At 47.3% G+C, this 24,481-nt stretch overlaps 4 protein-coding genes across 8 annotated transcripts; 1 reads left to right on the top strand and 3 right to left on the bottom strand.

Annotated features, from left to right (window-relative positions):
- Positions 1–4,122: 4,122 nt before the first annotated feature.
- cfap126 (cilia and flagella associated protein 126) lies at positions 4,123–6,508 on the top strand. 2 transcript variants are annotated; one of them, XM_062458202.1, is made up of 5 exons: positions 4,123–4,212; positions 4,304–4,366; positions 4,829–4,900; positions 5,777–5,965; positions 6,154–6,508. In XM_062458202.1, the coding sequence occupies exons 1-5, from the start codon at positions 4,186–4,188 to the stop codon at positions 6,463–6,465; spliced, it is 663 nt and encodes a 220-aa protein (XP_062314186.1). In that variant the 5' UTR covers positions 4,123–4,185; the 3' UTR covers positions 6,466–6,508. The 2 variants fall into 2 exon arrangements, with proteins under 2 accessions (XP_062314186.1, XP_062314185.1); XM_062458201.1 differs by having other exon boundaries at positions 5,774–5,965.
- Positions 6,509–6,752: 244 nt separating this feature from the next.
- On the bottom strand, positions 6,753–11,631 carry LOC134019455 (alpha-1,3-mannosyl-glycoprotein 4-beta-N-acetylglucosaminyltransferase C-like). 3 transcript variants are annotated; one of them, XM_062460372.1, is made up of 7 exons: positions 11,471–11,547; positions 10,928–10,987; positions 8,835–8,937; positions 8,406–8,471; positions 8,213–8,324; positions 7,878–8,132; positions 6,753–7,803 (listed from the first exon to the last, which is right to left on the bottom strand). In XM_062460372.1, the coding sequence occupies exons 3-7, from the start codon at positions 8,931–8,933 to the stop codon at positions 6,881–6,883; spliced, it is 1,455 nt and encodes a 484-aa protein (XP_062316356.1). In that variant the 5' UTR covers positions 8,934–8,937; positions 10,928–10,987; positions 11,471–11,547; the 3' UTR covers positions 6,753–6,880. The 3 variants fall into 3 exon arrangements, with proteins under 3 accessions (XP_062316356.1, XP_062316355.1, XP_062316357.1); XM_062460371.1 differs by lacking the exon at positions 10,928–10,987 and having other exon boundaries at positions 11,471–11,631; XM_062460373.1 differs by lacking the exon at positions 10,928–10,987 and having other exon boundaries at positions 8,835–8,933; positions 11,471–11,605.
- Positions 11,632–11,991: 360 nt separating this feature from the next.
- Positions 11,992–19,801, bottom strand: ap4b1 (adaptor related protein complex 4 subunit beta 1). Of its 2 annotated transcripts, none has more exons than XM_062460369.1 (13): positions 19,686–19,801; positions 19,374–19,488; positions 19,000–19,224; positions 18,708–18,838; positions 18,372–18,519; positions 16,067–16,349; positions 14,544–14,642; positions 14,257–14,368; positions 14,091–14,174; positions 13,854–13,957; positions 13,435–13,642; positions 13,023–13,310; positions 11,992–12,729 (listed from the first exon to the last, which is right to left on the bottom strand). In XM_062460369.1, the coding sequence occupies exons 2-13, from the start codon at positions 19,484–19,486 to the stop codon at positions 12,119–12,121; spliced, it is 2,406 nt and encodes an 801-aa protein (XP_062316353.1). In that variant the 5' UTR covers positions 19,487–19,488; positions 19,686–19,801; the 3' UTR covers positions 11,992–12,118. The 2 variants fall into 2 exon arrangements, with proteins under 2 accessions (XP_062316353.1, XP_062316354.1); XM_062460370.1 differs by having other exon boundaries at positions 19,758–19,789.
- A 2,352-nt stretch (positions 19,802–22,153) lies between these two features.
- Positions 22,154–24,010, bottom strand: LOC134018310 (uncharacterized). The gene is made up of 2 exons (XM_062458200.1): positions 23,348–24,010; positions 22,154–23,210 (listed from the first exon to the last, which is right to left on the bottom strand). The coding sequence occupies exons 1-2, from the start codon at positions 23,865–23,867 to the stop codon at positions 22,654–22,656; spliced, it is 1,077 nt and encodes a 358-aa protein (XP_062314184.1). The 5' UTR covers positions 23,868–24,010; the 3' UTR covers positions 22,154–22,653.
- Between the last annotated feature and the right edge of the window lie 471 nt (positions 24,011–24,481).

The following is a 24,481-nucleotide window of genomic DNA, read 5'->3' as shown; positions in this document are numbered from 1 at the left end:
CGGTGAAGTTAGGAAAGACTTAATAACCAGATCATGTTGTTAACCCTTAGCTATTGCTCTCTTAACCCTACACTCTGATTGTGCGCCTTCTGGCTGTTTATCATGGACAAATAACAGGTCACCCTCACAGAGATCTCTCCCATTTCCAGATTTTTTGTTAGAAACTGAGAAAGCCATGTTACATTACATTAACCATAGGGAATAAATGGCAAACCAATTATTTATCTTTTAACATTAAGGACTACCAAGCAAGATGACAATCAGATAAAGTACATTATAATGTAGCTAAAATCGTTAACTAGCTAGCTAATGTTCCTGCTCAAATCCGCTCAAAAGCGAGGAAAGTAGTTGTACTTTGGTTGTTCACAATGTGTGCTTCATGTTTTGGCTACTCGCAATGTTTTGTGGCTATCTTGTTGTTATGATCAGTGACCTATGCACTTTGTAAAGCTCTCTCTTGGAAGTCGCTTTGGATAAAAGCGTCTGCTAAATGAATAAATGTAAATGTGTTGTGTCGGAACAGGAAGTGTTAGTGTTTGTGTTGTGTTGGAACAGGAAGTGTTAGTGTTTGTGTTGTGTCGGAACAGGAAGTGTTAATGTTGTCGGAACAGGAAGTGTTAGTGTTTGTGTTGTCGGAACAGGAAGTGTTAGTGTTTGTGTTGTGTCGGAACAGGAAGTGTTAGTGTTTGTGTTGTGTCGGAACAGGAAGTATTAGTGTTGTCGGAACAGGAAGTGTTAATGTTGTCGGAACAGGAAGTGTTAGTGTTTGTGTTGTTGGAAAAGGAAGTGTTAGTGTTGTCGGAACAGGAAGTGTTAGTGTTTGTGTTGTGTCGGAACAGGAAGTGTTAGTGTTTGTGTTGTGTCGGAACAGGAAGTATTAGTGTTGTCGGAACAGGAAGTGTTAGTGTTTGTGTTGTCGGAACAGGAAGTGTTAGTGTTGTCAGAACAGGAAGTGTTAGTTTTAGTGTTGTCGGAACAGGAAGTGTTAGTGTTTGTGTTGTGTCTGAACACTACTGGTCTAGTAGCAGCTAGTGAACACCAGCCTGGTCTAGTAGCAGCTAGTGAACACCGGCCTGGTCTAGTAGCAGCTAGTGAACACCGGCCTGGTCTAGTAGCAGCTAGTGAACACCGGCCTGGTCTAGTAGCAGCTAGTGAACACCGGCCTGGTCTAGTAGCAGCTAGTGAACACCGGCCTGGTCTAGTAGCAGCTAGTGAACACCGGCCTGGTCTAGTAGCAGCTAGTGAACACCGGCCTGGTCTAGTAGCAGCTAGTGAACACCGGCCTGGTCTAGTAGCAGCTAGTGAACACCGGCATGGTCTAGCAGCAGCTAGTGAACACCGGCCTGGTCTAGTAGCAGCTAGTGAACACCGGCCTGGTCTAGTAGCAGCTAGTGAACACCAGCCTGGTCTAGTAGCAGCTAGTGAACACCGGCCTGGTCTAGTAGCAGCTAGTGAACACCAGCCTGGTCTAGTAGCAGCTAGTGAACACCAGCCTGGTCTAGTAGCAGCTAGTGAACACCAGCCTGGTCTAGTAGCAGCTAGTGAACACCAGCCTGGTCTAGTAGCAGCTAGTGAACACCGGCCTGGTCTAGTAGCAGCTAATGAACACCAGCCTGGTCTAGTAGCAGCTAGTGAACACCGGCCTGGTCTAGTAGCAGCTAGTGAACACCGGCCTGGTCTAGTAGCAGCTAGTGAACACCAGCCTGGTCTAGTAGCAGCTAGTGAACACCGGCCTGGTCTAGTAGCAGCTAGTGAACACCGGCCTGGTCTAGTAGCAGCTAGTGAACACCGGCCTGGTCTAGTAGCAGCTAGTGAACACCAGCCTGGTCTAGTAGCAGCTAGTGAACACCAGCCTGGTCTAGTAGCAGCTAGTGAACACCGGCCTGGTCTAGTAGCAGCTAGTGAACACCAGCCTGGTCTAGCAGCAGCTAGTGAACACCAGCCTGGTCTAGCAGCAGCTAGTGAACACCGGCCTGGTCTAGCAGCAGCTAGTGAACACCGGCCTGGTCTAGCAGCAGCTAGTGAACACCGGCCTGGTCTAGTAGCAGCTAGTGAACACCGGCCTGGTCTAGTAGCAGCTAGTGAACACAGGCCTGGTCTAGCAGCAGCTAGTGAACACCGGCCTGGTCTAGTAGCAGCTAGTGAACACCGGCCTGGTCTAGCAGCAGCTAGTGAACACCAGCCTGGTCTAGTAGCAGCTAGTGAACACCGGCCTGGTCTAGTAGCAGCTAGTGAACACAAGCCTGGTGTAGTAGCAGCTAGTGAACACCGGCCTGGTCTAGTAGCAGCTAGTGAACACCAGCCAGAGAAAGGGGAAGAGGTGAGATGCTCTGCAGCGTTGAAGCATGTGATGTAGGGACAGGTAAGGAGGTCTCAAATGTTCTAGAAAGCTGAAATGGGGTGAATGAAAGCTGTCCTGTCAATCATCCATATATGCTCCTTTGTTAAGGGGAGTCAGTTGGCTGAGCGGTGAGGGAGTCGGGCTAGTAATCCGAAGGTTGCCAGTTCGATTCCCAGGTCATGCCAACTGACGTTGTGTCCTTGGGCAAGGCACTTCACCCTACTTGCCTCGGGGGAATGTCCCTGTACTTACTGTAAGTTGCTCTGGATAAGAGCGTCTGCTAAATGATTAAATGTAAATGTTCAGAGAAACAAAATGAGTTTTGCTTTGCATAGTATAGTACTCACCTGTACACCTCATCATAAATAATCAAATTACTTTTAATGGGCATGGTTGCATTTGCCACAATTCTGCTGCTGAAGCCATCTACAGCAACCACGTGGGTGGCCCCAAACATGCCAATTTTTTCATTTTTGGACTTTGGGGATTTGGGCGGAAAAGGTTCCACTTCCGCATTGCGGTCATGGGGAAAACCAAACTTTAAGTGAATTTATACGCCTTGATTTTCTGTTTTCCCTTTCCCCTTTTGGTTTTTAAACAGAAAAACCGCTACAGAACTAGTGATTTCTGTTGTTCTTTTTCCCTGTTTTTCTGTTCTGGTTTTAAAACAGAAAAAAACAAAAAACAAGTTTGTTTTTCGTTTTTTCCGATTTCGTTTTTAAACGGAAAAATGAAGGAACGAAGGGTACACGGATTTGGGGGCCTGGTCAGCACACAATTTCCAGAAAGGATGTGTGTGCGTCTGGCACGTGTGTCAAGTAGGGTGACCACCTGTCCCGCTTTACGCTGTATCGCACAGAATTTTCAATATGCTACATGCGGGGCAAGGGGTGATAATGCTGTGCAACACAACGCAAAGCGCGACAGGTGGTCACCCTAGTGTCAAGGGGCAGGATGAGTCTGAGAATTTGGAGCATGCGCGCTATGGAGCAATTCAATTGAATTCAATCATATATTGACATATCAAGGTGAAATTGCATATGGTACTTCAGAATGATGTCATCTTGAAGGCACAAAGGTTTGAAAAACCATCAGTCAAAATTATATTTGATTTATTAACACAAAGATATTGTGGCAATGTGGACATTTACATAAATACACTTTTTTCAGCCATTTTGTATTGCAATCCTTATTCAATTTGACCCTATAGAAAGACGTGTTCTACAAATTTGTAACAATTTTCAAGTGGATTGGATCTATGGTTCATGAGGAGAAGGGTTTTGAAGGTTGTACCAAATTTCGACAGTACAGCAAAATCTATCATGGCGGACCTTATGGGTTTTTGAGGCTTTTTTGTTCCCCATGAGAAATAAGGCATGTATACCAATTGTCAGGCATTTTGGAATAATGGTGCGCTGGGGAAATCACGTAGACTTTGGGCGTGGCTTATAGCGCCACCTATGGGCGTACATGGGCCATTAGCGGTCTGGGATTAGTGAGTGACCTGTTGTATCATTGGGCCAAATTGGAAAAAATCGGGTCAAGGACTTTTTGAGCTATTGGGCCATTTAGCGGAGAAATATAATAATAAGAATACTAACAAAAACATACTGACAACATATGTTTAAAAACAAACCCGTTTTAGTGAAATTATTGTTGAAATTACTTTAGAAAGAATCACTGTTGACGGTTGGCTGGGACTAACGTATAGCAAACCGCAACTTCCGCTATCTCACCGGAAGTTGCACCCATAATCATTTCTAGAGTAGACCCCGAGGTGGATGGGCTGAGGTTGTTGCTATGCAACATGCCAACAAAACGAAAGGAGAGAAGGGAGGCCAGAAATGTCATCAAGCTACTCCGCTAACCAGGTACACTACATTAACAAAAATCACCACATATGTGAGTGATCTGTTAACGACACAAATACATGATTTAAGTCATTTAAACTTTTTTTTGTAGTATGAAAACGCGTATAAGGCACACCGGTTGCAGAACTGGACAGTCCCTAAGCAATTTAAAGAGGTACAGTACTAGGCGTGAATTACTTTCCTATCACTTGCACCAATAATTATAATTATATTATTTTGTCTTTATTCCGGGTTGGATATGTCAATAAACGTATTTAATATAGCCTACTCATATAGCCTACTATTTTTTTGCAGAGGAAGTTAAAAGGCATTATATTTAACTGACGCTTTTAACCGAAGCGACGAACTATGGGTCTTCTTGAATGCGCGTGAATCAGCAAGCAGAAGTCGATCTCAAAGCGCTTTGTAAATACAAACATATTCTTTAGAGACTGACGCTCTGGTGCCAAGGGCAACCGTCTCCTTTTATTTTATCTAGAGCTATCAGTACACTTATCTTATCAACAAGTCAATAATTACATCTGTACAAGGCTGGAAGCGGAAGAGGCTTGCTGTGAAGAAGCCATAACGTTCTGTATACACTGTGTGTTTGTGTGCGTGCTTGTTGGGTGTGTAGAGGCCTTCTACTGCAGAGGCTCACACCACCTTTATTGCCGATGATCGTGGACATCTCCTTCCTGGAGTAAAGGTGAGCTGGTCCACCCCACGTACACACACACACCATGCATACGAACACTGTCCACCCCACGTACACACACACACCATGCATACGAACACTGTCCACCCCACGTACACACACACACCATGCATACGAACACTGTCCACCCCACGTACACACACACACCATGCATACGAACACTGTCCACCCCACGTACACACACACACCATGCATACGAACACTGTCCACCCCACGTACACACACACACCATGCATACGAACACTGTCCACCCCACGTACACACACACACCATGCATACGAACACTGTCCACCCCACGTACACACACACACCATGCATACGAACACTGTCCACCCCACGTACACACACACACCATGCATACGAACACTGTCCACCCCACGTACACACACACACCATGCATACGAACACTGTCCACCCCACGTACACACACACACCATGCATACGAACACTGTCCACCCCACGTACACACACACACCATGCATACGAACACTGTCCACCCCACGTACACACACACACCATGCATACGAACACTGTCCACCCCACGTACACACACACACCATGCATACGAACACTGTCCACCCCACGTACACACACACACCATGCATACGAACACTGTCCACCCCACGTACACACACACACCATGCATACGAACACTGTCCACCCCACGTACACACACACACCATGCATACGAACACTGTCCACCCCACGTACACACACACACCATGCATACGAACACTGTCCACCCCACGTACACACACACACCATGCATACGAACACTGTCACACACATTTGTGCAAAACCGCTCATGTTGTTCTCCCCACCCCCACATCACCACACCCCCGACCTCCACCCTCCTGTGCTCAGAAGAGCGGCACTGCATGGTCAGATTTCAAGGGGACTTGGGAGTTGCCGGTTAGAATCCACCCCCCCAGGCCCATCAACCCCACGGCCCGGTCGCTGGAGGGTCTGGCCAGGCTGGGCGTGGGGCCCCGCGGGCCCCTGTGCACCGAGGGGAGGGGCAGTGTTGGAGCAGAGGGACAGATGGACAGAGAACAGGTCAGACTCAGGCTGGAACAGAACCTGGGTGTGTTGGTGTGTGTGTGCATTTGAGCTTACTTGACCCTCTCCTAACCTCCTTCTGTCTCTCCTCACCTTACCTCTCTCCTCACCTCCTTCTGTCTCTCCTCACCTCACCTTTCTCTCTCTCTCTCTCTCTCTCTCTCTCTCCCCTCTCTCGGTTCCAGAGCCCCCCTCGTAGTGTGTCCCAGCACCCCAGCAGCCAGCCCTCCCCGGCAGGGGAAAGACAAGCCGCTCTGCTCCCATCTGGCCCTGACAGACCAGCCAGCCAGGCACCAGAGAGACCAGCCAGCCAGGAACCAGAGAGACCAGGCAGCCAGGCTCTAGAGAGACCAGCCAGCCAGGAACCAGAGAGACCAGGCAGCCAGGCACCAGAGAGACCAGCCAGCCAGGCTCTAGAGAGAGCCAAGTGTGCAGGGAGACCAGCCACTGATCAGAAGACCGAAGGAGAGACACCGCAGACTGGCAGCAAGAGATAACAGCAACTGGGACCAGTGCTTTAGACTCTCCCCTCCCTCCCTCCCTCCCTGTGTGATGTGTCCAGGAGACATCAGAACAGTAACATTATCATCATGATCAGAATATAAAACAATTAAAGTCTATGTTGTAGTGCAGTCAGCCGTTTATTGTGTCTATGTGTGTGCAAGTAATGTATTTATTTAGCAGACTTATTCAAAGCACTGTACATTTTTACACCCACCCCAATACACAATATGTATTGTGTGTGTGTGTATGTAGTGTCTGAAACACAATCAAAACAACAGCAAACAGTAGATTACACTTTACTGCTGGGAACAAATCACACAGTGTACTGTAAAAGGTTTGAGATATAAAAGTGATCCATTATCCCACTAGGTGAAGGGCAGAGTAGGGTTAGGGTATGTGTCTACATGTTCACCAGAACTCCAATTCCTGCCCCCCCTCACCCAGCCCCCTCTCCTCCGTGCGAATCCTGATCGCCCGGATAATGACCCAGTCCTTCTGGTCGGCGGTGACCCGGATCCGCACACAGGAAGAGGCGGAGCCCTGAATCTCTTCCACATCCTGTTTCTCAAAGCGTCCGTCAGGACCCATCTCCCCCAGCGGGGGGTCAAAGGTCCGACATATCTCCCCCTCGGGGTCGCGACCCAGCTCCACCACCGCCGACGCCAGAAGGTCCTTGCCCTCCGACCCCGTCTCCACGGTAACGCCCCTCACCACCACGGGATTGGTCAGGATGACGGTCAGGTGGTTCCCCGATGACGGCGCCCGCCCCCAGAAGAAGTGCGAGTCGGTTGGGAGGTAGGCGTGGCCGGGCAGGTGGTCTTTGTACGCCGGGATGTCTGAGAACACGGTGGCGTGGGGGTTGTGGGACAGCGGCTCGGGTTGGAAGTCCTTGTCCTTCAGATTGTTGTGGGTTCCCCTGAAGGAGGAGAACGTGCCAGTGTGCTGGAACAGGGACGGCTTGAACAAGATTGCCTCCCTCTGGTTCACCAGCAGAACCCGGAAGTGACTCATCAGGAAGTCGCAGGGCATTTCCTGGTAGAACAGGAAGAGGAAGCGAGCCAAGAGAGGGAGGTGGGCTGAGCGGTAGAGTTTACCGATGTACCCCAACGACGAGAACTCCAGTGTCGTCCAGGCGACAGCCTTGGCTTCCTGCTCCCGGATATGCCCCCTTATGACGGACAGGAAGTTGTGACTGCAGTCGACGTCGTCCTCCAGCATGAGGTAGAAGCGGCTCCAGGGGGCACTGTAGAGCAGCAGGAAGGAGTAGTCCACGTTCTGCTTGGAGCGGAACATCACTCTGTCTGGGGCGTCGCCGAAGTTCCTCTTTATACCTGGAGAGGAGAGTAGTCAGGAGGGTGTGTGTGTGTGTGTGTGTGTGTGTGTGTGTGTGTGTGTGTGTGTGTACCTGTGAGAGTGGGGTAGTAGCGCTGGGGTGCATGTATAACCAGTAGCTGTCCTAGCTCCAGCTGGGGGGAGAACTCGGCCGTGATCTGCCCCAGCGTGGAGGCCCTCCACTGGGCATCGAAGTCAGCCAGCAGCAGCACCACCAGCAGGGAGCTGCGCTCGGCGCTGGAGGACTGGGAGAAGATGGAGCGCAGGGTGGCAAGCAGGTAGCTGCCATTCTTACGCCTCACAGACGACAGCCCCACCGTTAGGAACTCTGGAGAAAGGTACACACACATTGCTGAGGTTGTGTGTGTGTGTAATGTGCATGTGTATATACATATGTGTGTGTCTCACTCTTCTCTGTGGGGGGCGTTCCAGCCAGAAGGGTGTAGGACACTCTGATTGGTAGATAGTCTCCCTGATCCACCCATGACTCTGGCTGCAGGGGAGGAACACTCAATTTCCCCTGGACACACACAAACACACACGTGTTAGACACACACACAGGCATCGGTCATCATTAGACCTTTGCTGTGAGCAGACTCACTTGGGTGATGTTGGTGAAGGAGGCGGAGCGAGCCTGGAGGGGCCTCACCTCAACACAGCACCATGACTGAGAGGAGAGGAGAGGGGAGGGGAGGGTGTGAGAATGTGGACATGATTAGCTGCTCATGGAAACGATCCCTCAAGACTGGTTAAAACAAGAAAAAAAATACAATTTTCTTGATCCTCACAGGTGATATTTCTAGGGTTTTTTAGTGGTCTTAAGGTTATAATTACATTAAGGATTTGAGTTAGGGATAGTTTTACAATTAGCATTGGGAGCTATGGTTGGGTTTCGATTTAGGGTTCAAGTTAGGTTTTTGGTTTAGGGAAAACAGGATTTTGAATGTGAACGATTTGTGAGTCCCCACAAAAATAGCAATACAAACTTCCATGAGTGTGCGTGTGCGTGTATGTGTGTGTTTTGTCTCACCGTGTCAATGTCCTTTGGCCCAGAGATGTACAAAATGGTGATGAGGACCAGAAACACCACCACGGTAACAACAAGATTCCTGTGCCTTCGAAAATGCATCTCCCTTACCACACACACACAAACACGTTAATGTCCCTGTACACAGCCTTTGTGTGTGTTTGCATGCCTCTATGTCTGTGTGTGTAACTGTCATGAATGCAGTAATTATTCAGAATGCTTGTTTAGTGGTCTGATCTGACCTGGTCTGGGGTAGGGTGGCTAACAGCATGCCCTCATTAATGTGATTGATAGGAACATATCACACATCTATCTGCTATCTAGACAATCATTGGACTTGAAATTGATGATGAGGAGAACAGGAGGGTGTGTGAAGCCTGTTGGAACCTTGTTTCTATAGAGACTGTCTTCTGTGTTTGCAAACATTAAAGATAAATTGATGTGCTGTTTCTAAGCCTTCACATTCACCGTGTGAATCAATTAATAAACATGCTGTAAGTAAATGTATTCAATATTAGTTTTGGGCACGTGGAAGGACGAGTCTAGTTCCGAGGGTAGAGCATTTGACTGCAGATCAAGATCTCGCGGATTCAAATCTCTCTAGAAAAGTTATTTGAACTAGAGAGGGTACAATTTCTGGGGAAATTGTAGGGTGTGCTTGCTTGCGTCGGTTGCACAGGGGTCCGTTTTTGAATGACATTTTTACAACTGATTTCTGTATATTTTATATGAAAATGCATAGTTATTATTTATAAAGATTAAATAGATTTTAAAAAAAAGACAAAAATGCTGCTCATTTACAACTGAAAATACGAGTGAAGTGTAGAATGAAATAGATGTCTTCTCATTTCCCCTGCAAGAGGCAGCCTCATCGTTGAATCAAAACGAATACATTTGGCAGACCGGTGTAAAAATTGACCTAATCTCTATGACAAACGTCATTTTAAGTTTTCCCCTTCTCGTGATATTTTCAGGCATGTAGCCTACTCATGTTGCATTCATTCATTAATAAAGAACCCCCTTTGAAGATTATTCTACGACGTTACCCGGCAGTAGAAGATGGAATCGCGATTCAAACAGTACCATCTGCTAACTGAAAATATGCCCCCCAAAACGTAAATAAGCTTGACATTTATTTAGTGGAAAATCGCTCATTCATAAAAAGCTCACTGGTAGCGACCATTGTCAGTAACAACGCAAAATGCGATATAGCCCTGTGTGGAGAAGCTGCCCCGGTAAATTGTACTACTACGGTACAGTACTAGACTACTGCTGTGTTCGTCTTGGTAGCGATTGCGTTGGTTGAATTGGATTTAACGTTCCGTTGTATGGTTTAGGCTGAAATTAATTATTTTCATGAACAGATTGACAACGTTTAGGCTGTGGCAATGAAGTTCAGGTTAGTAGTTAGATAGACTTTTGATTTAAGTAAGGAGAGTGCCGAACATGTCTGTCGCCGTTTGACTTCCTAAACAGCTGTGTACTGTAGATGTTTTTGTAGTGTGTCTCTAAGCTACAGCGTTGCAGTTAGCTACACTGGTTTGAAACCACAGGTAATGGTAATTTCACCAACAAATCGTTTACTAATGTCAGAATAAATCCTACAACGAAAATGTATATGTGAGGAATGTGTATTTTAACAATTGAAAACAGATACATCATAGACCACTGTAGTATGTGTTGCCCGGGCAACTCAGGCTATAATGTCATGATGCTAATACTTCAGTGAAATAGTAGACTACTGTTTCCGAAAGTAGATGTACTTCCTTAATAATATCAGCTTATATTGTAGTTACATTACACATCACAATTGTGTGTCATATCACAAAGTAAAATGAGTAAATAGTTATCACCCTGGCCTCTTTGCATGTGAGAGAACAAAGGTTGTGCTCTCGCCGAAGGCTTGAGCACACCCAATAAAAAGGTCTGCCAAAATGAATGGTTAAAGTAATAATACAAATATATTACAACGTATTTCTTTAGAATCGGTAGTTCCCCTTTGCTAAACACAACGACAAACACCGATTAAACCTCCAGTACCTTTCTGTAAACATTTCACATCGTAGAATCACAGAAATGCAAATACGCACACACACCTAAAGAAACAATTAAATGTGATTTTCGTTCCCAATCCTGGTCCTCGGGCCCCCCTGACCCTACAAAAAAAAAAATCACACATACACACCTTAGAATTACACTAATTTATTTAACTTCCTGTATTTTTCTTCCACAACAGAGCTTTTATCTGACCCGCACGAGTAATTATGGCTTCTACTCCGCAGTTATACGGAAACCAACTTCAGCCTCGCCGTGCGTCATTTGTCAATAATCTTGTATTTTACTAAACTATATAGACTACCAAGACTAGGCATGAAACGAAGTAGGCCTACCACAAAATAAGTGACTGGTATGAAATGTCAAACAAGTCAAAATTATCTTCTACTGTTCTTCAATTCTGTCTCTCGTCAGAATTAGGCTACATTCATGTTATCACTGGGTTAGGCTACAAGTTACAACTCCAAAAGATAGTAGGCTATCGCTTAGAATGAATAGCCTCATTTTGGCGTGTTAATATCCAAAACGCTAAAATGCGTTTTAACTTTCAAAAACATCTTTAAGTTGAACTGAATATAGCCTACCTGTTTTTCAAAAATGTGCGTTCGTTTTCAGCAATGCTAATTTTTCACGGACAGTGCTGCATCGCCTGTCAAGCTTCTTTTTTTAAAATATATAATCCGGTTAAGCAACATTCCATTATCGCACAATCATCATGTGGGGTAAACTGGCTCGTGAAGCCGTGCTCTCTACCTTGTATCAGCCTGAGACCACGCCCCTCAATTAACACCTGTCTGCCCGCCGTCTCTGCTATGTAGGTTAACATAACCCCCAGGCGAGGTTATGTTAACTTCCTGTAAGTCGCTCTGGATAAGAGTGTCTGCTAAATGACTAAATGTAAATATAAAATAACATTGAAATTAGTGCCGAAACATTGAGTAACTCCTAAACTGCTGCACTGGTGGATAATCCTGGGATGTGATTTGTGGATGCTGCAGTCACGCTACGTTGTAGCTAGATGCTAAATATGCAAGGTATATGGAGAAGTTGAAAAATTATAATAAATTCTTTACTGTCACCAAACACACAATAAGAAAACACAGGGTGAGGATTAGGCTGAAACCACTTAATTTATTAAATGTAATTAAAACTTCTCTCTATATTTTTACTTTCTGTCTCAATAGCTGCAAGTGTGTGTAGTCAAGTTGTCTCCAAGGAGACAGTGAGTGTAGTCAAGTTGTCTCCATGGAGACAGTGTGTAGTACTGTTGTGAGGACTGACAGAAACACTTTAAGAGCCTCTTCATGTTTCGGTTGCTGCTTTACAATCACCCTCACCCCCTCCTCCTCCCTTTCTCCCCTCCACACCTCCCTCTCTTCCTTCCGCACCCCTTCCTCCTTCTCTCCCTCTTCCCCCCTCCTCAACCCCTCCTCCCCTCTCACCCCCTCCTCTTCCCCCTCTTCCCCCTCTCCCCCTCTCTCCTCCCTCTCTCCGGTACACAGCAACTCCCCAAGTATGAGAGTGTGAGGTGTGTGTTCCAGGTGTGTGTGCGAGGTGTGTGTGTACAGGTAGACCCTCCAGGGCCGTGTGTGTGGCGGAGTGAAGGCCAGGGTGTGGATGTTGACCAGCTGCAGCGCCGCCTGCAGGCTGGAGGGGGGAGCGAGGGCCGCGGGGCAGCCCACACACACCTCCACACACACCTCCTCCTGCAGCCAGTGCTGCTCAAACTGCTCCGGGCTCAGAGAGGGCGACAGGGACAGAGAGGCTTCACCATCTACATCACCACCATCTTCATCCTCATCATCATGATGAAGCTGAGCCATGTCTTCAGCTGGGGGTGGAACTGTGGAGAGAGGGGGGGGGAGGAGGAGAGAGGGAGCAGGGAGGGTGAGAGAGGGGGGGGGAGGAGGAGAGAGGGAGCAGGGAGGGTGAGAGAGGGGGGGGGAGGAGGAGAGAGGGAGCAGGGAGGGTGAGAGAGGGGGGGGGAGGAGGAGAGAGGGAGCAGGGAGGGTGAGAGAGGGGGGGGGAGGAGGAGAGAGGGAGCAGGGAGGGTGAGAGAGGGGGAGAGAGAGAGATTGATTAGTGTTGATCTCCACACATACAGAACCACCTCAAAGGGAGGGGGGTGTGTCTCACCAGGGCAGGGGGTCAGAGTTCGGAGGTCAAGGTTGGGGGTTGGAGGGCTCTGCTCAGGGCAGCCCCCAGTGGCTGGTTCTGGAACTACAGCTCTCAGGCACAACGGTGCCAGGGTGTTAAAGCTGCCAGCCCACTGGCTAACAGGCTCGGAGGGCCGACCAATCAGAACGCCCAGAGAGGGATCCGACCTCCGTCCCTGGAGGACCCGACGGGTTTCGTCTATCCCACAATGCAACAGTCGGTAGTACAGCGCAGCCTGGTCACGTACACACATGTCTGTCTCCTCCTCTGGAACACACACACGTCACACACAGATTACACACACATTACACACACAGATCACACACACACAAGGTACACACAGACACACTCATGCAAGTCACAAACACACACCTTCCTCTCCCTGTCCTACCCATGCAGTAGTGCAGCAGGCGCCCCAGCATGTCCTGTGTCTCTGCGGGTCTGTAGAGGAACAGCCTGAGGGTGGAGGTGAGCAGCTCCATTTTCACCTCCACACACACCTCGCTCCGCAGCCCGTCGATCTGGCCCTCCAGCAGGTAGGGGGCGCTGCTCACATTCTCCCCGTACACCCCCAGCAGCCACAGCAAGGCCTGCCTGCCCTGGAGAGACAGGGGGAGACAGAGAGATAGAGATGAGGAGGAGGAGAGGAGGTGTGTAGGATGGAGCGAGGAGGAGAGGAGGTGCGTAGGATGGAGCGAGGAGGAGAGGAGGTGCGTAGGATGGAGCGAGGAGGAGAGGAGGTGCGTAGGATGGAGGAGAGGAGAAGAAAGGAGGAGGAGAAGAGAGGAGGAGAGCAGCGGTGGTTCTGACCTGCGTGTCCAGCAGTGTGTCTTCCCAGCCCTCCAGGGCTGAACACACAGCAGAGCTGCTCTGAGGACACGCCCACACCAGGTCCCCGAGGGTCTGCAGCACCGCTGGGGACACACCAACACCAGCCCCAATAAACCTGGGCCCAACACACACTTAGTGTAGCACACTTACCTGAGAGTGTGAGTGTGTGCGTGCGCGTGAGTGTGCGTGTGTGCACGTGAGTGTGTGTGTTCTCACCAGAGGTAATGTGTTCCTGTTTCAGTCTCAGCAAGTCAGTGAGAATGTCCAGACACCTGTCACTGTAGGAGCGCCCGATACGACCTGCACACACACACACACACACACTCTTAAAAGCTGTATGTGTGGTCTGTATGGGCAGTGTCAGGGTTGTGTGAGTGTGTACCTATAGCAGTGATGGCAGCGTGGGCAGTGTCAGGGTTGACATCAGTACAGTGCCCCTTCAGTTCATCCAGAACCAGAGACACATTCTCATCATTCACCAGCTCCACCAGGACCTGGGCACACACACGCTTGTTAATCAATCAGGTACTAAAACATTTAAAATGCTTGTCTTTGTAAATGAAATGTTCTGTTTCTTAGAGGTTAGAACACACGAACAACCACAGGATGGAATCATGTGACATGTATCAACCAATCACAAGCTCAGATCAAATCAGGCTGTGTTCTGACCTGCATCTTCCTCTGCTTGATGTAGGCCGGCTCGGCGTAGCTGCAGAAGAAGCGCTTGAAGTGCGCCCCCATGAGGCCTGGAGCAGACCGCATCAGGAGCTGCAAAACACCCAGCGGTAATATCACACAACGCACACGTACTGTCAAATTATACATTACATACACGTACATTAATATTATACACACATATTATTTAGTTTGGGGGGGAGGAGGAAGTGAATTGGAGGTAGCAGGTTCAAATCCAACAGAGCAGTGAAAGAAGCTGCAGAGAGAGGGGGAGGGAGGGAGAGATTACAGCCCAGAAGCAGGGTTTTTCCAGGGTGCATCAGGTACACACACACTGTACCCACACACACTTTACACACACACTGTACACACACACTGTACACACTCAAAGAAATATTCCAGGTAAAAAACTAAGGGAGCTATTCTTCATGTCTCCATGGCCTTATTATTATTAGTGTTCTGGGGGGTATTCCAGAAAGCAGGTCATGTGACATACCCGGGTAAGTTAACTCCCCAGCTGACACCCAGCGTTGTAGCAACATTGCCAGTAGGTTGCTGCAACATTGTGAATCAGCTGGTGGGTTAACTTACCCGGTTATGTTGCATAACCTGCTTTCTGGAATACCCCCCTGTTTGTACACACACACACACACACACACCCTAGTGTTCTGTTTGTACACACACACACACACAGAGACAGACACACACACAGACAGACACACACACACACACACACCTGGATGTGGCAGAGAGCAGAGAACCCACACACACACCCTAGTGTTCTGTTTGTACACACACAGACAGGCAGACAGACAGACAGACAGGCAGGCAGACACACACACACACACACACACACACACACACACACACACACCTGGATGTGGCAGAGAGCAGACACACACACACACACACCTGATGTGGCAGAGAGCAGACACACACACCTGGATGTGGCAGAGAGCACACACACACACACACACCTGGATGTGGCAGAGAGCAGAGAACCCACACACACACCCTAGTGTTCTGTTTGTACACACACACACACACGCAGGCACGCACACACACACACACACACACATACACACTCACTCACACACACACACACACACACCTGGATGTGGCAGAGAGCAGACACACGCACACACACACACACACACACACCTGGATGTGGCAGAGAGCAGACACACACACACACCTGGATGTGGCAGAGACACACACACACCTGGATGTGGCAGAGAGCAGACACACACACACACACCTGGATGTGGCAGAGAGCAGAGAACCCACACACACACCCTAGTGTTCTGTTTGTACACACACACACACGCAGGCACGCACGCACACACACACACACACACACACACACACACACCTGGATGTGGCAGAGAGCAGACACACGCACACACACACACACACACACCTGGATGTGGCAGAGAGCAGACACACACACACACCTGGATGTGGCAGAGACACACACACACCTGGATGTGGCAGAGAGCAGACACACACACACACACCTGGATGTGGCAGAGAGCAGAGAACCTCATCTCCCGGCAGGAGCTTCCACACGCGGCCAGCAGGGGGCCTTGTGCGCGCTCCAGCGCCGACACACCCGCGGCCGGGAGCGAGGAGCACAGGCCGAGGAAGAGGGCCAGGGTGGCAGCCCCCAGAGGGGGGGGGCTGAGCAGGGAGGGGTCCAGCACTGACAGGATGTCAAACAGCTCCTCCTCACTGGACGGCTGGTAGCGCTGCAGAACCCTCAGCACCTCACACTGACCCCACACGTCACACTGCTGCAGCCTGTACACACACACATTCATATATATACACACCTCAGACACACGCATTCATATATACACACACCTCACACACACACGTATTCATATATATACACACACCTCACACACACACGCATTCATACACACACACCTCACACACACGCAGCATTAATATATATATATACACATCTCACACACACAGCATTAATATATATACACACACCTCACACACGCATTCATATATATACACATACACCTCACACACACACGCATATATACACACACACACAGCATTAATATTAGTGCTGTCAGTTAAACGCGTTATTAATGGCGTTAACGCAAACCCATTTTAACTGCGTAAACAATTTTTTGCGCGAGATTAACGTTCTTTTTGGCCTAGCAAAGTTTGTAGTTTTTTTCACATACTGTTGCAACAACTACTGACGTTAGAAAAACTACAACACCACACCGGATCTAGCTAGACCGGACACAAAACAACAGACACGCCGCACACATTTGTTGTGTTGTACAACCCGATGCATGACTCTCTGGATAGGCACTGACTCGCGGGAGCGCGCGCGAACCACTCGGAATCAAAGAGTGAAGGATTTCGTCTTACATTTACACTTAGTCATTTAGCAGACGCTCTTATCCAGAGCGACTTACAGTAAGTACAGGGACATTCCCCCGAGGCAAGTAAGGCAAATTGCCTTGCCCAAGGGCACAACGTAATTGCACGGCCAGGAATCGAACCAGCAACCTTCTGATTAATAGCCGATTCCCTAACCGCTCAGCCATCTGACTCCCATGATTACCAAAGGAAATGTATTTTGTGTTGCAGGTTCAAGGTATTTCACTAATGTATAGGTTCAAAGGCATGGGATTTTAATGCAGTTAGCCTGCAGACAATAGAGGGGGGTTGCATTTCATGGCAAGAAGGAATACAACAAGCCTGTCATGAAATGCACCCCCCTCTATTGTCTGTTCTGTATATCCCAGCATCAAATGATTCTTACTGTAAACTGAGGGCATTAGTATGAGTAACCACAGTAAGTTTCAGGCATGTGACACTTTCCTAGTCAGAGTTAGCAGGGGGTGCATTTCGTGGCAAGAAGGAATACAACAAGCCTGTCATGAAATGCACCCCCCTCTATTGTCTGTTCTGTATATCCCAGCATCAAAAGATTCTTACTGTACACTGAGGGCACTAGTATGAGTAACCACAGTAAGTTTCAGGCATGTAACACTTTCCTAGTCAGGGTTATCAGGGGGTGCATTAAGCCTGCCATGAAATGCAGGCTTAATTGAAAATAGCAGCTGATATTTAGACAGATAACCGACATTCTTCTCTTGAATTCTATAACAAAGACAGTATAATGTGAGACTTCTGTCTCCCTTTCGTTTGGTTGCGATATCAAGACGAAATCCTTCACTCTTTGATTCCGAGTGGTTCGCGCGCGCTCTCGTGAGGGGGTGCCTATCCAGAGAGTCATGCATCGGGTGGCACAACACCTGTTAAAGAGTAGTAGGCTAACGTTATGTTTTGAGTGGATGGAGAGATGCCGAAATAGATGCCAATAAGATTCTGAATGGAAAGTTTACTTTTAAAAAGTTGCTAAATGGTTCCATTGACAAGACCAAAGTGATCTGTGTGTTTTGTCGTTGTGAACTGAGCTATCATCGCAGCACGTTCAGTCTGAAATACCACCTGATGGCCATGCACACAGCTGATGCGAATTCTCTGCCCCCTCGTCAAAGCCAGGCGATTGCAATGTTGTTTTCAATAAAAAAAATACATTTGCACTAAGCAATCCAAACCACTTTTCCATGTTGATAAGAGCATTAAAATGAGAAAAAATTATGGGACAAAAAGTAATCAAGGGACATTTAGAATAGATAAAAATGTGTGATTAATCGCGAGTTAACTATGACATTAATGCGATTAATCGCAATTAAATATTTTAATCGTTTGACAGCACTAATTAATATATACATATACACCTCACACACACAGAATTCATATATATACACCTTACACACACACCTGTTGAGGAGATGGTGGGCGATGGGTTTGTTGATGGCCACGCCCCCCTCGTCCCTCAAAATCTCCTCCAGTGCCCGGAGACAGTTCACCATGACAACAGGATCACTGTCCCGTAGCAACCCATACAGCTCGTTTACTATAGAGGCATCTGGGGGGGGGGGGGGGGGGGCGCTGTAATGTCTGTCATTTAGCTTTTACATTTATGCATTTAGTAGACGCTTTTATCCAAAGCGACTTCCAAAAGAGAGCTTTACAAAAGTACATAGGTCACTGAGCTTTTCATACGAAATAGACATAAATGAAATCCAAAGACATAACAGTTAGTCTGTATTGTACCTATGCCTGTGTTGGGCTGCAGGTTGTGTATCTTCGCCCAGCCCAGCACAGCCACCCTCCTCACACAGGCTGCCCGGTCACGCAGGCCTGCTGACAGAGGCTGCTCCACATACTCCATCAGACCTGGGAGCCTGACACACACACACACACACACATAAATATATATATATATATATATATATATATACACACACACAAAGACACACAGAAGAGATACATTTGAAAAGCAAGTTTTCCTGGGTCTGTGTGTGTGTCTGCGTGTGTCTGTGTAAGTATACATGTCTGTGTGTACCTGAGGTTGGTCATGTTGCGCAGGGCCAGGCTGCGCACCATGGGGTTGGGGTCCTGGCAGTCCTTCCTCAGGGTGTTGATGACCAGCAGGGAGAGGTCAGGGGTCGTGCTGGCATAGCTCACCAGGAACACATACACCAGCTTCTTCTGGACCACGTCCACGCTGGCACACGCCTTCACCATCTCACTGAACACCCCTGACACATCCACCCCCTGGGACATCAACCTGGGAGAGAGGGGGGAGGAGGAGGGGAGAATGCATTCGTGATCATGATCAGGGATGGATGAGATTGTTGTGTTTGAGCAGGAAAAAAGAGAGAAGAGGAAAGAAGCATTGGCCTCGAGTTTGAAAAGGAACGATCGGTGTGTGTTTACCGAATAACCCTCAGTATCGTGTTCCTGTAGCGGAGGTGATCAGACTGGACGTTGGGGTTGGCGAGAGCTCTCCTTATTTCTCTCACCGTCTCCTCTCCGCCCAGGTAGGGCATGGCTGGTTTCCCCACACAAACGCACACACAGTAAAAGAGAAGACATTTAGAGAGGGATCAAGCTTAGCTGTCCAGCTAGCTAACGTTTAATTAAATAGTTACTCTAACAAGCTACAATGTAACATTCTTAAAACTACCAGAAATATTGCGTAACCATTCCGTTCTATGTCGGAATATATCTCTAGAGTGAACAACGTACCGTTCACATCAATCGTAGGTATTAGTAAGTAAAAAAATATAAATATCTCGGTTTGCCTCTGGCTTCCCGTACCGACTGCTGCGGAAGACGTCACGACGTCGCACGTTCTCTCTGGCGCCTTCTGATGACGCCACGCACGCGCTAATACTTAAAACGTAAAAACATCAACCGTCGTTTTGACGCTCCCAGCAGAGCCATAGAAAAAGAGGGGTGAGGACGGAGGGGTGAGGACGGAGGGGTGAGGACGGAGGGGTGAGGACGGAGGGGTGAGGACGGAGGGGTGAGGACGGAGGGGTGAGGACGGAGGGGTGAGGACGGAGGGGTGAGGATAAAAGAGAGGGGAGGGAGCAGAAGAGAGGAGGGAGTCTCGGTCGGCATGCTAGCGAAGTGGTGTCGCCCCTCTGGATGGAGGAGAGAGGGGAGAGAGGGACTCTGAAATGAGAAGATTTTTGTACTGGGCCAAGATTGTTTGTAAAGGTGGATGACAGTGAGGAGGTTAGAGGATGACATTACATTTATATACACACACACTCTCTCTCATACATACACACACACACACACACACACACACACACACTACATATCTCTCACACACACACACATGGTGTTGATTCCTCACCTACTTGCGTTGTCCCTTACACTAACTTCCTCTTACATGCAAAAAACCACATTCACACACTAACAGCATCATTTCCGCAAATGGCTCCCTCCTTTCCTCCAGTTTTGCACAGTAAATATTCCTTAAATGTGTCTACATTTTCAAGCAGCTTTTTTTATGTTATCCCCCCCCCCCCCCCTCTGTGTCAGACATGCACCACAGATGGGCCCTCTCAGCCACACCTTTTCTGGAAGAAACAGACACCCGTATCAAATTACAAGTTGTGACCTTTGTAGCATACTTTAACGTCTAAATCAGTGTGTCGTATTAGCACGCCTACAACAGCTACGGTAGAGTCGAGTTTGTTTGATTCCCGAAGGACTCCAGTTGTTTTTGGATTGTTTTTCTTCTTCCGGTCACCGTCACAAATGAAGTGCCCATCATTGTCCCCCAGTGTTCTGTTCTATTACAAGCTGAACACTGCTGAAATGTGTTTAAAATGTGTAATACATTGAATTGCTTTCTTGAAACAATTTATCATAGTAATAGCTTGAGGGCATGATAACATTTTTATATAATGTATGCAACACCTGCCCTAACAGTTAAGCCTTTTGTTTGTTTAGTCCTGTTCTGCAAGGTTGTCATAGTAACAACATCATGCCACCAGATGAGTCATAGTGTGAACTGTAACTTGCAGGGCCGCACTGAGGAATTTGAGACGCTAGCAGCTGTTCCTCCAGAGGTAAATGCCTTTACATCTCTCCAAAATAAATAACTCTCAAAATGTTTGTATCGACATTAGACTGTAATAGCTTTTAGTCTTGAAGCTTACAATATAAACAGCAGGGTTTTTTTGTGTAAAAAAAGTGTATTCCCAGTCTGTAGTCTCAGATCTCCCTGCGAGGAAGGAGAAGAGACACGACACGTCAAACAGTGAGTAGGGTGTGGTCTGCTTGGCTGTGTGCCTGCAGAGAGTTCTCCCCTCACCACTTTAGCCTTCCTGTTTCTGCTGTGTGACTCAGCACGCCTCGTACCTTGCTGTCCAACATCATGGGGGGACATGTTGCTAAATGTATCAAATACAAAACCAAGTCTCATGGAGATTATTCCCAAGTGTTCTGTTGTACTTTAGTTTTGTTGTATTCCCTGTAATATCATGTTATGTAAACCAATGTATGTTTGGTTTTCCAGCCCTGTTGCTTAACCCTCGTGCTGCCTTCGGGTCACATGACCCAAAGGTTCATAACGAACCATCGTTGTGTTTACCCAATTTTACCCAATACAAAAACAAATAAAAATAATTTTCTTTTAACCATTCCAATGTGGGGGGTCTGAGACAGCCCGACAGTTAAAAGAAAATGCTTCACTTTGTTTTTGTATGAGGTAAATTTGTCGCAATACGACGGTGGGTCACAATGACTGATGGGTCAGAATGACCCGAAGATAACACAAGGGTTAAGTATGTTAAATAACATTTGACGTTTGATTTTGTGTTAAAATTAATAAATCATGTATGATTCTGATTTAACTGTCATTGCACCTGTGTGTTTGTGTCTGTCTTGCAAAAATGTGGTATGACTCATAACCTGTACTTGTCCTCCATCTTACCTTGAGTTGCTCAGACCATCAAAATGGAGGTTGTTTATATGACCCAGATAGCCAAAGTAGGCATGGGTTTTCTGAAGTCACTGTTGTGTACTTTTGTGATGGTGATTGTACTCATTAAATTGCCAGTGATTAAGCTAACAAACCATTCTCGAAGACACCAACAGTAAAGTAACAGTTGCAATGATTGGGAAAAGGGACAGGTGCACTTAAATATGTATTTATAGAAATATAGAAACATTTAAAACATTTGAAAATACTATAAATAACATTTTGAAGAAATTTGAAATGGAAAAAAAAAACTGTACAAAACAGTCACTTCTAGAGAGGCCTCCTTACAACATAGTGCAGTTGGATACTGAGATAAAGTGGCTTATGCATACTGAATTGCCATTAGATGGACTTATAGTTAAATAAGTGAATGGTTAAATAAGTGAATGAATGTCAATGGGAGTCCTTGGCCTTGTTGAAGAGGCCAGTAGCAGATGGAAAGAAACTGTTCTTATAGCGTGAGGTTTTGGTCCTGATGGACCGCAGCCTTCTGCCAGAGGGGAGTAGCTGGAACAGGGAGTGACCAGGGTGGGAGGGGTCGGCCACAATCTTCCTCGCACGCCTCAGGGTCCTCGAGGTGTGCAGGTCCTCGAGGGTAGGCAGATGCTTTTCACAGTTTCTAAGGATGGCTTCCCAGATTAATATGTGTAACAGACCATCTGGAGGGTCAGGATAGGCCACTGTGGTGGGGCAGGTGCCTCCTTAGATACGCCCCTAGATACGCCCCTGGTCTGGCTCTCCAGCGGCTGAGGAAGTGGATCCTTGGATGTGTGGCATCAGTATGGAACACCGATCGATAAGTTTCACAGAACTGGAGTTTTCCCCTACCTGTGATCCATTCTTGATTGGAGTGTCATGCTGGTCGGGAACTTGTTCATAACGAACCTCTGGATTGCTCTCCACTGGAATAGGGTTAGAGAGTGGTGCATCTTGGATTCTACGGATTCTACGGTACACAGCTAATATTTGATCCTTGGAAATACATCCATTTCGTGCAAGGAGGCAAACAATTACACAACCGATGACGATTATACTCAACACTGTACTGGCCAGATGTTTTGAACCATCAGGTGGCATTGTTTTTACCCTGACCTGAAGTTGAAATGCACTTTTCAGCAGTGTATCTCTTGTCTCTTTATACATTCCGGTGACGAAGATGACATATGTCCCCTGGTCGGAGTGGTTTATGTTGGTGATGGAGAAGGAGAAACGTCCACTGAGTCCATCATCTGTCAGGAATGCCCTTCCCTGCAACACAGTGCCAGCGTTACCTGAAATACAATATTTTGAAAACATGTTTTAAAACGTGTTGCTAAACGTTGCAGTGGTCGTCGACCAACGGTCGGAGTAAAATATAGCCCACTAATTGATATCTATAAACGGACACTTAAAACACATTCTGTCATACCTGCAGACTTCGGTATTTGGCCAAGTTTTTCAAGAGAGCCATTGACTAGCAGCTTATGCAGATGCACTTGGATGTCAGTCCGTCCATTAGTATCTTCGTAGAAGGTATACACTCCGTCCCCTCCCTCTACTCCATTTACTATGCTGTTAAAGGGGCCCAACATTTCCAACTTTATCACTTCCACGACTTTCTTCTCAATGCCACACATCACTTCGTAGACACCGCGGTGATTGTAGTTAGCCTCGTGTAAAGTTATGACACGGTCGTTTATTTTTACCTTATCCTTGTACATTTCTGTCGGTTTGCCTTTTTCAACAACTGTTGCCTTGATGTCGTCACCATAAAGTTCCGTCAATGTCCTCGTATACCACACCACACAGCCAGGTTCTAATTTATCGGTTAACGTTACCGTTCCGTTAGCAGTTCCATAACGATTTACAGGTGAAAGAGATGTGCACCCGAGGGCCAAAAATGTGAGGAAGATAGCTAATGGTGCAACTTGCATTGTAGGTAGAAACATTCTCCAAATGCGTGCCTGTCCTTGTTCAATCCCCGAAAGATGGGAAATGAGCTGGCTAGTTGGCTAAATAGCCAGCTTTGGCTGGCGAGCTAAATCTGAAGTTAAATAAAACCTTCGTGTTACGTCCCTCGCCCTGCTTGCATGTACATGTTCTGTCTTGTTATGAACTTGTCTTCCTTTCTGTTTTCCCTCCTTTTCCCCTCTCATAACGCTACATTATGTCCGTCTGTGATTGGCCATCGTCTCCACTCGCCCGTTACCGACGCACAGAGCCATAGAAAAGTATGAGGTTTTTTTCCCGAAGCGGTAGCTAGCTAGCTTTAGTTAGCTTCCGGGCTAAGTTACTTATCATAATACTCCTCCTAGCAATGCTACTACCATGTTAGTGTTACTTGTTGCATAGTTCGGAAAATATTAAATTGGAATGTTCGAATCCCATATTTGTGAGGCCACTCCTTAAAACACAGCAGGTATGGAAAAACAGCACGTTAAGCTTCATCTAGTCTAACAGTGCTTAGAATTAGTGATGGGTCGTTCGCAAACGATCCGGCTCTAAGAGCCGGCTCTTGAAGGTGAACGTCGGGAGCTGGCTCGCATATCTGAAGAGCCGACTC

This window comes from Osmerus eperlanus, chromosome 4, assembly GCF_963692335.1.
Source record: "Osmerus eperlanus chromosome 4, fOsmEpe2.1, whole genome shotgun sequence".
NCBI classification, from domain to species: domain Eukaryota; kingdom Metazoa; phylum Chordata; class Actinopteri; order Osmeriformes; family Osmeridae; genus Osmerus; species Osmerus eperlanus.
This window is presented reverse-complemented; position numbering and strand designations above follow the sequence as displayed.